Source organism: Teleopsis dalmanni, chromosome 2 (genome assembly GCF_002237135.1).
Source record: "Teleopsis dalmanni isolate 2A chromosome 2, ASM223713v2, whole genome shotgun sequence".
In the NCBI taxonomy this organism is placed as follows: domain Eukaryota; kingdom Metazoa; phylum Arthropoda; class Insecta; order Diptera; family Diopsidae; genus Teleopsis; species Teleopsis dalmanni.
In genome coordinates this window covers 233,163,150-233,174,180 of record NC_051847.1, presented here as the reverse complement: position 1 = coordinate 233,174,180, position 11,031 = coordinate 233,163,150, and the positions used below count along the sequence as shown (strand labels likewise).

Below are 11,031 nucleotides of genomic sequence, written 5' to 3'. Positions count from 1 at the left end.
TTTTTTTTTTTTTTTTTTTTTTCAAAAGAAGGGTTGGGAAGTAGTCTCCGCGTCACTGCATCCTCGAGGTTTATTCTGACATACCCACTTCAGTTCCATAGACGAGTAGCAGTTAAGAATGCCAGTATGTCCTTTGGAGTGATGTTGCCTACTTCCGTTATAAGCGTATAGGTAATGGATAAGTAACAAAGTCTGAGTCTTGCAAGACTATCACAGTGACACAATATGTGTTCTGCTGTTTCCTCTTCTTCGTAGCAAAGTCTACAGCTATCGTCTCCAGTAATACATAGATTCAATAAATGTTTTTTAACTCCGCAGTGTCCAGTTAGAAAACCTGTGACAAGTCGGATGCCACTTCTGTTCAGCATAAGTAGCTCCCTAGTTCTGGCTTTTGATCGAAACGGCATGAATTCTTTTGCTTGTCTGCAGGTAATTGTATTATCCCAATCATTCTGAGCTGCTCTCTCCAGCCATTCATTAGTTTTAAGTTTGAAAAAGCTCCACGAAGGACCGCGGAATGGTTGTGGCCCAATATAGTATGAGGCCGCCCCTTTTCTCGCTAGTTCATCTGCTTTTTCGTTTCCCTCAAAACCGCTGTGCCCTGGAATCCATATTAAGTGGACTCTGTTCCTTTCAGCAAGGTCTTTGAGAAGTAGAAGGCATTCCCACACTATTTTTGAGGTTACTCGAGGTGAGAGTAGTGCCACGAGTGCCGATTTACTGTCAGAAAAGATATATATGTTTTTTCCTGTGACGGGTTTACCTTTATATACCCTGAGACATAATTCAATTGCATGTACTTCAACCTGAAAAACTGAGTTTTCTTTACTCATACTTGCAAATATTTCCTCTTTAGGTCTTACTCCATATACTCCCGCCCCCACTCCTTCCATCGTTTTGGAGCCATCCGTGTACCACAGATGGTAGTCTTCAGCGAATGGAGGTATGTTCCGTTCCCATTCATTTCTGTCTGGTATTAGTATTAGGAACTTTTGGTGAAAGTTGAATTTAGGTAAGCAAATGTCAGATATGGTGATACTTAGTCCTTCCTCTCTTTGCATTTCCCTACCTAACAGGGAGTTATCGAGTAGTCTTGTTGATTGATTGCTAGTCAACTGTAGCTTGGCCATAAAAGTCATTGCTTCCTTTTTGACTAGTAGGTGAAGTGGGGGGAGCCCCAATGCAACCTCTAGAGCTGCTGTCGGGGTGGTTCTCATCGCTCCACTTGTCATTATGCAGGCTAATCTCTGCAGCTTACGAAGTTTATCTATTACAGTCTTCTGTTGTGCTTTTTTGTACCAGATAGCTGACCCATAAGTTACAATTGGTTTGGCAATAGATGTGTACATCCAAAGGCTGAGTTTTGCATTAAGGCCCCAGTGCTTACCAATGAGGTTTCTGCTGGTCCATAATGCCTCTCTGGCTCTTCGTATAACATTGTCTACATGAGAATTCCACGTCAACTTCTCATCCAGAATCATTCCCAGGTATTTTACTTGGGTAACGGAAGATAGCTCTTCTCCATTTAGGAATGGGTAATTGGAAAGTACTCTTTTCCTTTTCTTTGTGAAGACTACCAGACTTGTTTTCTTAGGATTTACATTTAATCCTACTTCACTGCACCATCTACTAACGATGTTCAGGGCTTGCTGGAGTCGATATGAGATCATGTCTTCATATTTACCCCTGACAAGTATGACTATATCGTCAGCATAGCCTTGTGCCTCGAAATGTTTGGCACTGAGTCGATGCAAGAGCTTGTCTACTGCAATTGACCACAGGAGTGGGGATAATACACCCCCTTGTGGGCATCCTTTTACAGTATGTGCTTTTATTTCGGCATTGCCGAGAGTGGATTTAATCATTCTATTTCTTAGTACATTGCTTATCCATGTGTGTGTCGTATCATCTACTCCTCTGTCATGGAGGCATCTTTCGATATGTGAGTGATCAGTATTGTCAAACGCTCCCTCAATATCAAGAAAGCATCCCACCGCAAATTCTTTGCAATCTACAGACTCCTGTATTTTATTAGTAAGACTGAGTAATGCATGTGTGGTGGATTTATTTTGTTGGTAGGCGTACTGGTTGGCGTGGAGTGGATTTATAGATAAATACTCTTCCCTTATATGCCTTTCCACTATCTTCTCCATAGTTTTTAAAAGAAATGTAGTCAAATTTATAGGCCTATGGGATTTAGGAAGTTCGCTAGGTTTACCTCCTCCTTTAGGTATGTATTTGACAATTGCTTACTTCCAATTAGTGGGAATGATTCCCATCGCCAGCCCAGCTCTAAAGATATTAATGAGGTGGGGCATAAGGTGAATTAGTCCCTTTTGTAGGAGTGCTGGAAATATTCCGTCTGCTCCAGGGGCTTTGAAAGGAGAAAATGAGTTGATCGCCCATTTAATTTTATCTTCAGTGAAGATTTTACGAGCAATCTTCCAGTCATTGTTTCTGGGCCTTTTGGTCACCAGGGAACTAAGCTGGGAGATTGATTGGTCGTAAATTGTAGATCCCGGAAAGTGTACTTCTGTTAGAAGTATAAGTGACTCTTTGCAGTCATTGGTATAAAGACCATCAGGTCGTTTTAGAAGCCCAATGGGATTAGTGTGGCTTTTCGAGATAACTCTGTGGATTTTTGCGCTATTGCTTAAGTTTTGAATCTCTGAGCAAAAGCCTCTCCATGATTCTCTTTTTGCCCTTCTAATTTCTTTATTGTAGGCGGTGAGGGCATTTTTATAATTGTCCCATTCACCGTTGGTTTTTGCCTTGTTGAAGAGTCTCCGGGATTCGACTCTTAGCTTGGCTAACTTTTTATTCCACCATGGTGCACTTCTGTTGCCGGTCTTATTTTTCACCGGACAGGCCCCATGGTAGGCATTTATAATAGTTGTGCTTAAGGCAGCATCAGCTATTTCTAAATCATGAATATTTTTTATCGTATGTTTATTACTGCCTAGATTGGCCTTGAGTTCGTCAGTATAAAGATCCCATTCTGTGGCCCTAGGCACCCTATACGATTCCCTTACCTTCATATTTAGATCAATATCAAATCTAATCTGACGATGATCAGACATGGATGTTTCTGCTGAAACATTCCAGTTTTTGATAAAATGTTTTATAAATTGTGTTGCTAGGGTGATGTCTAATACCTCTTCCCTGATTCTGTTTATAAAAGTGGGCTTATTGCCCGTATTCAAAATATATAGGTTGTTACCAGTTATAAATTCAAATAGACACTCACCTCTTTTATTGATGTCGGTGCTGCCCCAGATCGTGTGGTGTGCATTAGCGTCACTTCCAACGATGAGTTACCTCTTGCTTTTAACACTGTAGTCTACTAGTCCTTTCAGTGATAGGAAGTCCAGGTCTTGGGAGTCTCCAGGTAGGTAAGATGAGCAGACAATGAGCTCTGTCTTACTTACTGGGGTGTCCACAGAAATTATAGCTGCTACCTGGTCCTTGTTGGTGTGCTGTGGAATAATGAAAGCATTAATGTCATCTCTTACCACAATACAAGCACGAGGTCGACCATGGCTAGCATGATCGTACAGTAGCTTACCTTTTATTCCCTTTATCTGGTTCTCATATACATATGGCTCCTGGATAAAGGCTAGGTCAATCTTTTCAGATAGAAGTCGCTGTGTCAACACCGCCGTAGCAGCTTTGGCGTGTTGAAGATTAACCTGCAGGCACCTCATCATTTTATTGGTATCGTCCTTTACCGTTCCGCATCCACTTGGGCAATTTTGTCCCATGAGTGGGTGCTTCCTGTCGAGGGGATCTTGAAGCTGGTTTCTTTGGCCCTTGCTTCTGGTCCTTTATGCTAGATACCGGTGTGCCACCCTGCTGTTTTGAGGTGCTGGGTCCGACTTCAGTTCGGGTGCTGTCCCGTGTGACCTTAACCGTCTCACTTGGCTTATCTGCCTGTGCTTTTGAGGTACTGGGTCTATCACCTGAAAGCGGCCTTTTGGATGGAGGCACCTGTTGCTTGACGTCACTGGGTTTCTCTGTCGTAAATGGCCTTTTTGTCGTCAGTTTCTTGGGTCCAGTTGGCTCTCCCTTCACACGTACGTGAATTTGTGTGAAGTTCAGATACAGCTTCCCTGCCTGACCGACTATCCAATTTTTGGATTTTTCGTCCACTGAGATCGTAACGGTTTCCCCACCATTCTTATCTTTCTCAGTCCTGAGAATTCTCCACGATGATGTGCAAATGCCACCATTTTGTTTTTCCAATCGGGACATCAGAATTTCTGGTGGTAGCACAGCAGAGGGGGGAATAAATGTGATGCACACATAGGTTTTGGGCATCTCTTCGCCCTGAAACACTTTGAGAATAGCATCCGGGAATGGTTTGAGTTTTGGGACACAGGTGGTCAGCCAGTTCCTCGTTTCACCATTGCAGCATGTTAATGAGAGCCATCCGTCTCTGTTAACACTGGTGATGAAGCCGTAGACACTATTGTGCTTGGGAAGTTTGTCAATTTCTTCCAGGAGCTTCGATTTTATCAACTCCATTTGGTCACCAGTTAGATTCACCTCCGGATATTTCTCATGGGCGATAGCCACTTTGCAAGCATTGGCTACATCCCTGTAAGATGGAGTCGGTTTTAGCTGGTTTCCGGTAGAGCTAGATGTGTGTTGAGTGGCTTTTGGCTTTTTGGGCTGCGGGCGTTGTGTTTCTTCGGGAGATGTGTTATTAGATCTGCACCTTTTGCTGGTACTGGGTCTGTCACTTTCTCCTTCTGCTGCCAAGGAAGCTTTGTAGAGAGAGTATCGCTCTCTCTCTTTCTGCTTCGCAGTCTCCAAATCCAATCCATCCCTAATCATGGCCTTGATGCGTCTTTTCTGAGCCCCGGTGAAGTATTCCGCTTTCTTCCTGGTCTCTATGTTGCCGTCACCTGAGTTCACCATGCTCTGGGTATTAGCATTAGACGCACCGCCATCGTGGTCACCTGTGTCCATAGGACTCTGGGTGTCAATCACCGGAGAGGTGTTCCCACCGCTTGATACCATTGGTCTCTGAGCAGATGGGTTCAGATCATCCAGATCCTGAATCTTGAGAGATGCTTCAAGCCTCTTTTCAAGATTTCCTCCAACCTTCGTTGGCGAACGGAGTAGAGCTTCTTCCTCTGACTCTGTAATTATATTATTAATTGGTATATTTAGTTTATTATCCATATACAGTGTTTAATATAAGGGAAAGAACAGTCACCCAAAGCAGAGCCCCATACTTTGAGAAGGCATTAATTAAAACAGGAGAGTGCCCGGTATCCTGAGTTCATTACTAAAAGACTGGATGCACCCCTCCAGTCAAGCATCCTCGGCGTAACAGTCTACCTCAGATTTGGGGGTTTTTATAGGTATCGTACAAATTTTAAAGCTACACATATCAAAACAAATATTACTATAAATACGTACCCGGGAAGTTTTCTCTTCCCAGCCCGACAATCAGCAGTCCACCCTTGGCAGAGACATGACCATATCAAGAGCTTCCCATCAGCCTGAGAGATTGTCGCACTTACCCTTACGAGTCTGGCTGATAAGCTGGAACTTAGTGGACGGTCTTTACCGCCACCTACTCCCTGAGACGCTAGAGTATTGTTTAGCCATTCAGACTTTGCCAGCTTGCATATTACAAAGCAGTTATGTTAACAAATATAGACTGATTTTCTCTTGTCGGAAGAGCGTCGGAAAGATATTTTATATTTCAAACACATCTATATATTTGTTAGATAAATTAGTTAAAAATATTTTTAATTTTTGACCCAAAATTCTGCACAAATTTAATGAAACGTTTAAAGTTTAAGAGCAATTAAAATAAATAATTTGATTAATTAAATTTTCCGCACCAACAGCCTCAGTTTTAGTTTAAAAACGCACTGAAATGGATCACAAAATTTTCAGTTTAGGCTAATCTAACTTTACAAAATGTGGACACTTAAACCAATCTGTGTATTGATAATATTTTTTGTGGTAAATAATGATATTTATATAAAAAAAAATTCATAAAATAATAATTATTACTTTTTTCTGTTGTACAGGGTCTTACAGTGTCCATCAAAGTAAGATGCAACCATCCCGAGACTATTCGAGAGGATCACATACATTATTGCTGCAAACATCCTGATGGACATAATGACATTATTGAAATGTGCGCAAACGAAACAAAATTTAAACTACCTTCAAAGGATGAAGAAGCTTTAGAGGATGTCACAGTGGCACAATTAGTAGCTGGTACATGTTTCGGAAAATGCGTTTTTCAAAAGTTCAAATTTTTTAAAAACCATGAATTGGATATGAACGCTGTTAGACAACATTACAAGGAAGTACATAAAATGGATCCAGAATACGAGCGTGAAATGATATCAGCATTTGATCATTGCCACAGCAGATGTAAATATATTATACACGATTTGTTTAATGATTTTCCTTATTTTTAATTCAAATCTTTTGTATAAAATTTCAGCTGAGGAGGAAACTGCTAAGCTAATGTCCTTTCCTTTCTTTCGTATAAAGAATGTAAAATTTTGTGATCCGAAGCCAAGTGTTGTACTATCTTGTGTTATATATAATTTCTTTCATAATTGTCCAAAGGATCGCTGGGCAAAAACTAAAGAATGTGAAGAAACTCTTGAATTTGCTAAAAAGTGCAAGGATGCCTTAATTTCCATGTGAATCTAATATAATATTATTATTAATAAAATTAAAAGGAATGTTAATTATCGAATTTTATTTTCTATTATTGTTATCACTCCAATTCTAGTAAACAGAGCATTAGTGTAGATATAGCTGTAACGGACTGAAATCCATTTATATATCTCAGTCAACATTAACGTTTAGATAAATTTTTTAGTATCAAGAATACTTGTTTTGTGACATAGTAAAAGAATGGCTTAAGTCATAAACTTAATTTGATTTGTTCTACAAATTATAATTATTTTAGTTTGAATAGTTCTACCATTCTTGAATGAGCCTGCTTAGTACGCTCTCCTTGCTAATGGAATATCGTTGACAGCGTGGAGGAGTACTTCAGCATTGATGATAATACTACCACTACCCAATCCACAATAACTGTCATCGTATATATTTTTATATATGGAATAAATACATTTTAATTATAAAATTCAATAAATTTTAGTTATAAAAATTTTTAATAATAATCTATTAATCTTTAATACAAAATAAAATTAAGAACTGTATAACAAAAGAAGTTGTTTGTAAAATTATAAAATGATATGTTAAACGGTTAGTTTGGAGTTCAGTTAAATAAATATTATATAGTCATATTATATACGAAGGTAGTGGTTTTTCTTGAGACGCTTATATTCGGGACCTTTTTTAGAGTTTATCGTAACCCTCAAATCTTCCCTGGTATTAAGTTTATCATTCACATCAGAAATGGTTTTAAGTTTCTCATTGACACCGAAATTTCCAACGTTTTCTTTCTTCTCAATACCAGACATAGAGCATTTTCTTGAGTTACCCAATGCCTCAAACGCCTCATTTGGATTTTTTGGTGGCTCGCTTGCATCTGCATTCAATAAATCTGATGTTTTTAAGGCGTTAATGTTAGAGGAAGAAATTCGGACATAACATGCTAACTCATATAAAATCTTTCTTTGCAGTTTTAAATCTATAACAAAATAATAAAATAATTGCAATATATTAAAATATAATATGCAAAAATATCAAATAAGTAATACCTCTATCCTTGCTAAGATTGTCCTTCTTTTGTTGCACCTCGGATAGTTTGTTTGAACCTTCCATTTCGAATACTTTTACTGTTTTCTTGTGTTGTCTTCTTAAAAGCAATCTATTACATATTAATCTATACATATTGTTAAAGAACGAGCAATAATACACTTACTGCTTTTGTATTTCTTATAAATTTCATTCAAATACTTGTTGGCGCTTTTACGTTTTGTTCGGAAGACTTTTCATTTGTATCAGGGATGTTATATTTTTTATTTCTAAAAAAATTGATGAAAATTAGTGACAGCTTTTTAAATCAACAGAAATATATAAAATTATGACTATGCTATAATTTTGTATGTTAAAAATAATTTTTAAGTAGTTTCATTTTTGGTAGTTTGCTTAGTTTTTTTATACATTATATTTTTTCGGTATTTGAGTAACATCGAAAGCCTAGGGTGAGACTTTAACATACCAAAACCACTTCTCAAGTATGTATAAAAGACGGCTTGCAGCGTTAGGCCGTTAAAACACAACTGCTAAAATGCTATTCTAATATTCATGGGTATAAGCGATATAGAAAACAAAAAGACATCATATTTAAGCATACATTTACGTATACGAATATGGATGCTGAGGATAATTGTTAGTATGAGGGTATTACGAATAATTGATTTCCAAAAGAATTATAATTGTATAGTAAATTTATAAAATAAGAATGAACACGTCATTCAGATATTGTTAAGCAAATCAGTAGAAAATTATACTTTGTGAAGTATATTAGGTCTGTTCCACGAGCTACTCGTAGTAAAAGTCAAGTAAAGCACGAGTAAAGTATAAACTGAGAACGTAACATAAGTATTGTGTTAAATTTCGCTCTTTACACAAATTTTCATGATACAGTTTTGTGTAAAGTCTGATGAGAACACCAGTGCCGCGCAAATAAAAATACAAAAATTTAAATTCAAACCAAAACAGCTGATCCACACATTAACACAAATTTTACTTGAAATAAAATGTACGAGCAAAGTCTATGTAGCATTTTCAAATTTCGACAGGGATGTTAGGCACTCTCAGATGCTCTCATTTACTCGAAAATTTGCTGGTGGAACGCGTTGTTAGCGTATCGTTTAGTGACACGAAGTATATTGATTACTCGTTACAAAATCATATGAGACTATATATGCTTTGTTGTTGTTCGTTAACAAACGAAAAGAGGACTATTTTGCTATTGAAGTGGATACGTGAAGTTTTATGGTTATTATATGTGAGTGCAATATTTAAATTATAATTAGCAAATTATATTATATATAATTATATAAAATTTATAATATAATTTATAAATAAATTATAATCATATTTTATTATTTTTTTAATAAAGGTAAGAAATTTAAGAGAGAAAGAGAGAGAGAGAGAGAGAAGATCCATTGGCGCTGTACAGTGACACGCCTAGCTAGCTTGTTAGAACAAGCCTAATATTATCGAACTGTTAAGCATGTAGCTCTAACTGTACCCAAGAACATTGATCTTATATATACTGAAATCAATTTTAAAAGTTCAAATTGGTGTAATTTATTGGCTTCTTAATATATCATACATGAAATCGGTAAATTCAAATTTATTTTGTAGTAAACGTTTCTATATGCAACTCAATCAGACCAATGCAATTGGTATACATAAAAATGAAAAATTTATAGTTTTTGGTTAATTTTACATAGAAATCAAAGCATCTTTGCAGCTTTTACTAAACTCCAACACACGATCGCATTCCGGAGACTTCGACCAACGTTCAATTGGGCAATTATGGAAAAATTGGCGTATAACACAAGCTAGTATAACACTGGACTTGGGTTCACAAAAATCGTCGGACAAAGTTTTGAACATAGGATTCGATAGGAATTTAGCTGCGTTGTCTTCCGCTGTAAATGGTAATAAATTTAGATATAAGATAAGGTATTAACAACGATTTCTTACATTTGCCATGGCAATGATCAAAGGCATTCAACATTTCCTTAACATATTCAGGATCGTTGCTATGATTATCACTGTAATATTTTTTAACAGCTTCCATGTTAAAGTCTTCACCTTTCATGAAATTAAGTTTATTAAAAACACATTTGCTAAAACAAGTGCCAGCGATAGCGCGATCAGGTGTTATATCAATGAAAGCCTCCTCCTTGGGATTGGGCCACTTAAAGCCAGTTTCTTTTGAACAATCCTCTAGCACTTTATTGGGTTTTTCTGGATGTTTGCAACAGTAATGTATATGATCTTCATTAATACCATCGGGATTATCGCAATCAATTTTTAAACCGCAAATATGCTAATAAAATAAAATAAAAATTATCAATTTGAGTACGAGGTGAAATTCTAAAAAAAGTTTCTTAACTCACCACAACTAGCAAAGTCACAAACGCAAATGCTTGATGTAATTTCATGTTGAAGTTAGTTTGGTGAATAGTAAGTTATCTTGCTTTTACGCTGCTTTTATATGAAATTTATTATCTTAATCAATTAATATACATAATTTAGTTAATAAATTGTTAAATGAAGCCTAACTTTAAGCAATTAATATTTGTAATTTAATTTTAAATTCTAAATTTATTTAATGCATTTCAAAATTAATTGTGCCATTCAGCCACTGATGACCGCATATAAAACGGCTCATTTCTACCGATAAATATTCAGATAACAGTAAATAACCTATATCGGATTTGATATAATAAATCTATTTATATAAAATTTGGTAGCAGTTTGAGGAAACTCATTTAGTTATTCAACGTTCGATGCAGACAACAGCGCCTTACGGATTTTAAAATAATGAAAATTTGGATCACTGGTTGCCGTAATATAATATTAGTAGGAATTTCCTTATGTATCGTGGTAAATAATATTTATAAGAAAACTTTTGTAAAAATATACTATTGCTATTATATAGAATCTGATTGCAAGTGAAGATTTACCTGAAGAACCAAATGGTCCGATTGAACCGAAAGAGGAGGTTGAAAGCGTTACACCTAGCAGCAGTAGTAATGCTAATGATGTTAGTATCAGTGCTCTTGATGAGACAAAATGTATGAAAAGTGTAAGTCTCTTTACGCATTTGTGTTAATCTCAGTGAAACTAAAGAAATGGATTTTCATCTATTTAGCGGAACGGCTGCTGTGACGAACTTTTCATAGGTGATGAACAAAGTTTAATGAAATGCTTCGCACTACATCAGAGTAAAATGCCGAAAGATAATGAAAATGATCCAGCAAAATTAATGAAGTTCTTGTCGGTATGTAAGTCCCCATCATAGATATCAGTATCACTTATAAATACTTATAA

The 11,031-nt window shown here is 36.7% G+C and overlaps 5 protein-coding genes across 8 annotated transcripts; 2 read left to right on the top strand and 3 right to left on the bottom strand.

Moving 5' to 3' along the window:
• Nucleotides 1-3,145: 3,145 nt before the first annotated feature.
• Nucleotides 3,146-5,376, bottom strand: LOC119684008. Its single transcript, XM_038097937.1, has 2 exons — nucleotides 3,566-5,376; nucleotides 3,146-3,476 (listed from the first exon to the last, which is right to left on the bottom strand). The coding sequence occupies exon 1, from the start codon at nucleotides 5,185-5,187 to the stop codon at nucleotides 3,709-3,711; it is 1,479 nt and encodes a 492-aa protein (XP_037953865.1). The 5' UTR covers nucleotides 5,188-5,376; the 3' UTR covers nucleotides 3,146-3,476; nucleotides 3,566-3,708.
• A 496-nt stretch (nucleotides 5,377-5,872) lies between these two features.
• On the top strand, nucleotides 5,873-6,684 carry LOC119685889 (general odorant-binding protein 66-like). Its single transcript, XM_038100287.1, has 3 exons — nucleotides 5,873-5,982; nucleotides 6,051-6,402; nucleotides 6,476-6,684. Exons 1-3 carry the CDS (start codon nucleotides 5,938-5,940, stop codon nucleotides 6,682-6,684), a joined length of 606 nt encoding a protein of 201 aa, XP_037956215.1. The 5' UTR covers nucleotides 5,873-5,937.
• Nucleotides 6,685-7,218: 534 nt separating this feature from the next.
• LOC119684032 lies at nucleotides 7,219-8,022 on the bottom strand. Of its 4 annotated transcripts, none has more exons than XM_038097967.1 (3): nucleotides 7,877-8,022; nucleotides 7,713-7,822; nucleotides 7,219-7,642 (listed from the first exon to the last, which is right to left on the bottom strand). In XM_038097967.1, exons 2-3 carry the CDS (start codon nucleotides 7,774-7,776, stop codon nucleotides 7,296-7,298), a joined length of 411 nt encoding a protein of 136 aa, XP_037953895.1. In that variant the 5' UTR covers nucleotides 7,777-7,822; nucleotides 7,877-8,022; the 3' UTR covers nucleotides 7,219-7,295. The 4 variants fall into 4 exon arrangements, with proteins under 4 accessions (XP_037953895.1, XP_037953896.1, XP_037953897.1 ...); XM_038097968.1 differs by having other exon boundaries at nucleotides 7,713-7,810; XM_038097969.1 differs by having other exon boundaries at nucleotides 7,713-7,807.
• A 1,261-nt stretch (nucleotides 8,023-9,283) lies between these two features.
• LOC119686227 (general odorant-binding protein 66-like) lies at nucleotides 9,284-10,144 on the bottom strand. Its single transcript, XM_038100742.1, has 3 exons — nucleotides 10,095-10,144; nucleotides 9,676-10,024; nucleotides 9,284-9,620 (listed from the first exon to the last, which is right to left on the bottom strand). The coding sequence occupies exons 1-3, from the start codon at nucleotides 10,137-10,139 to the stop codon at nucleotides 9,412-9,414; spliced, it is 603 nt and encodes a 200-aa protein (XP_037956670.1). The 5' UTR covers nucleotides 10,140-10,144; the 3' UTR covers nucleotides 9,284-9,411.
• A 344-nt stretch (nucleotides 10,145-10,488) lies between these two features.
• On the top strand, nucleotides 10,489-11,002 carry LOC119676973. The gene is made up of 3 exons (XM_038088240.1): nucleotides 10,489-10,584; nucleotides 10,640-10,786; nucleotides 10,853-11,002. The coding sequence occupies exons 1-3, from the start codon at nucleotides 10,522-10,524 to the stop codon at nucleotides 11,000-11,002; spliced, it is 360 nt and encodes a 119-aa protein (XP_037944168.1). The 5' UTR covers nucleotides 10,489-10,521.
• Nucleotides 11,003-11,031: the final 29 nt, after the last annotated feature.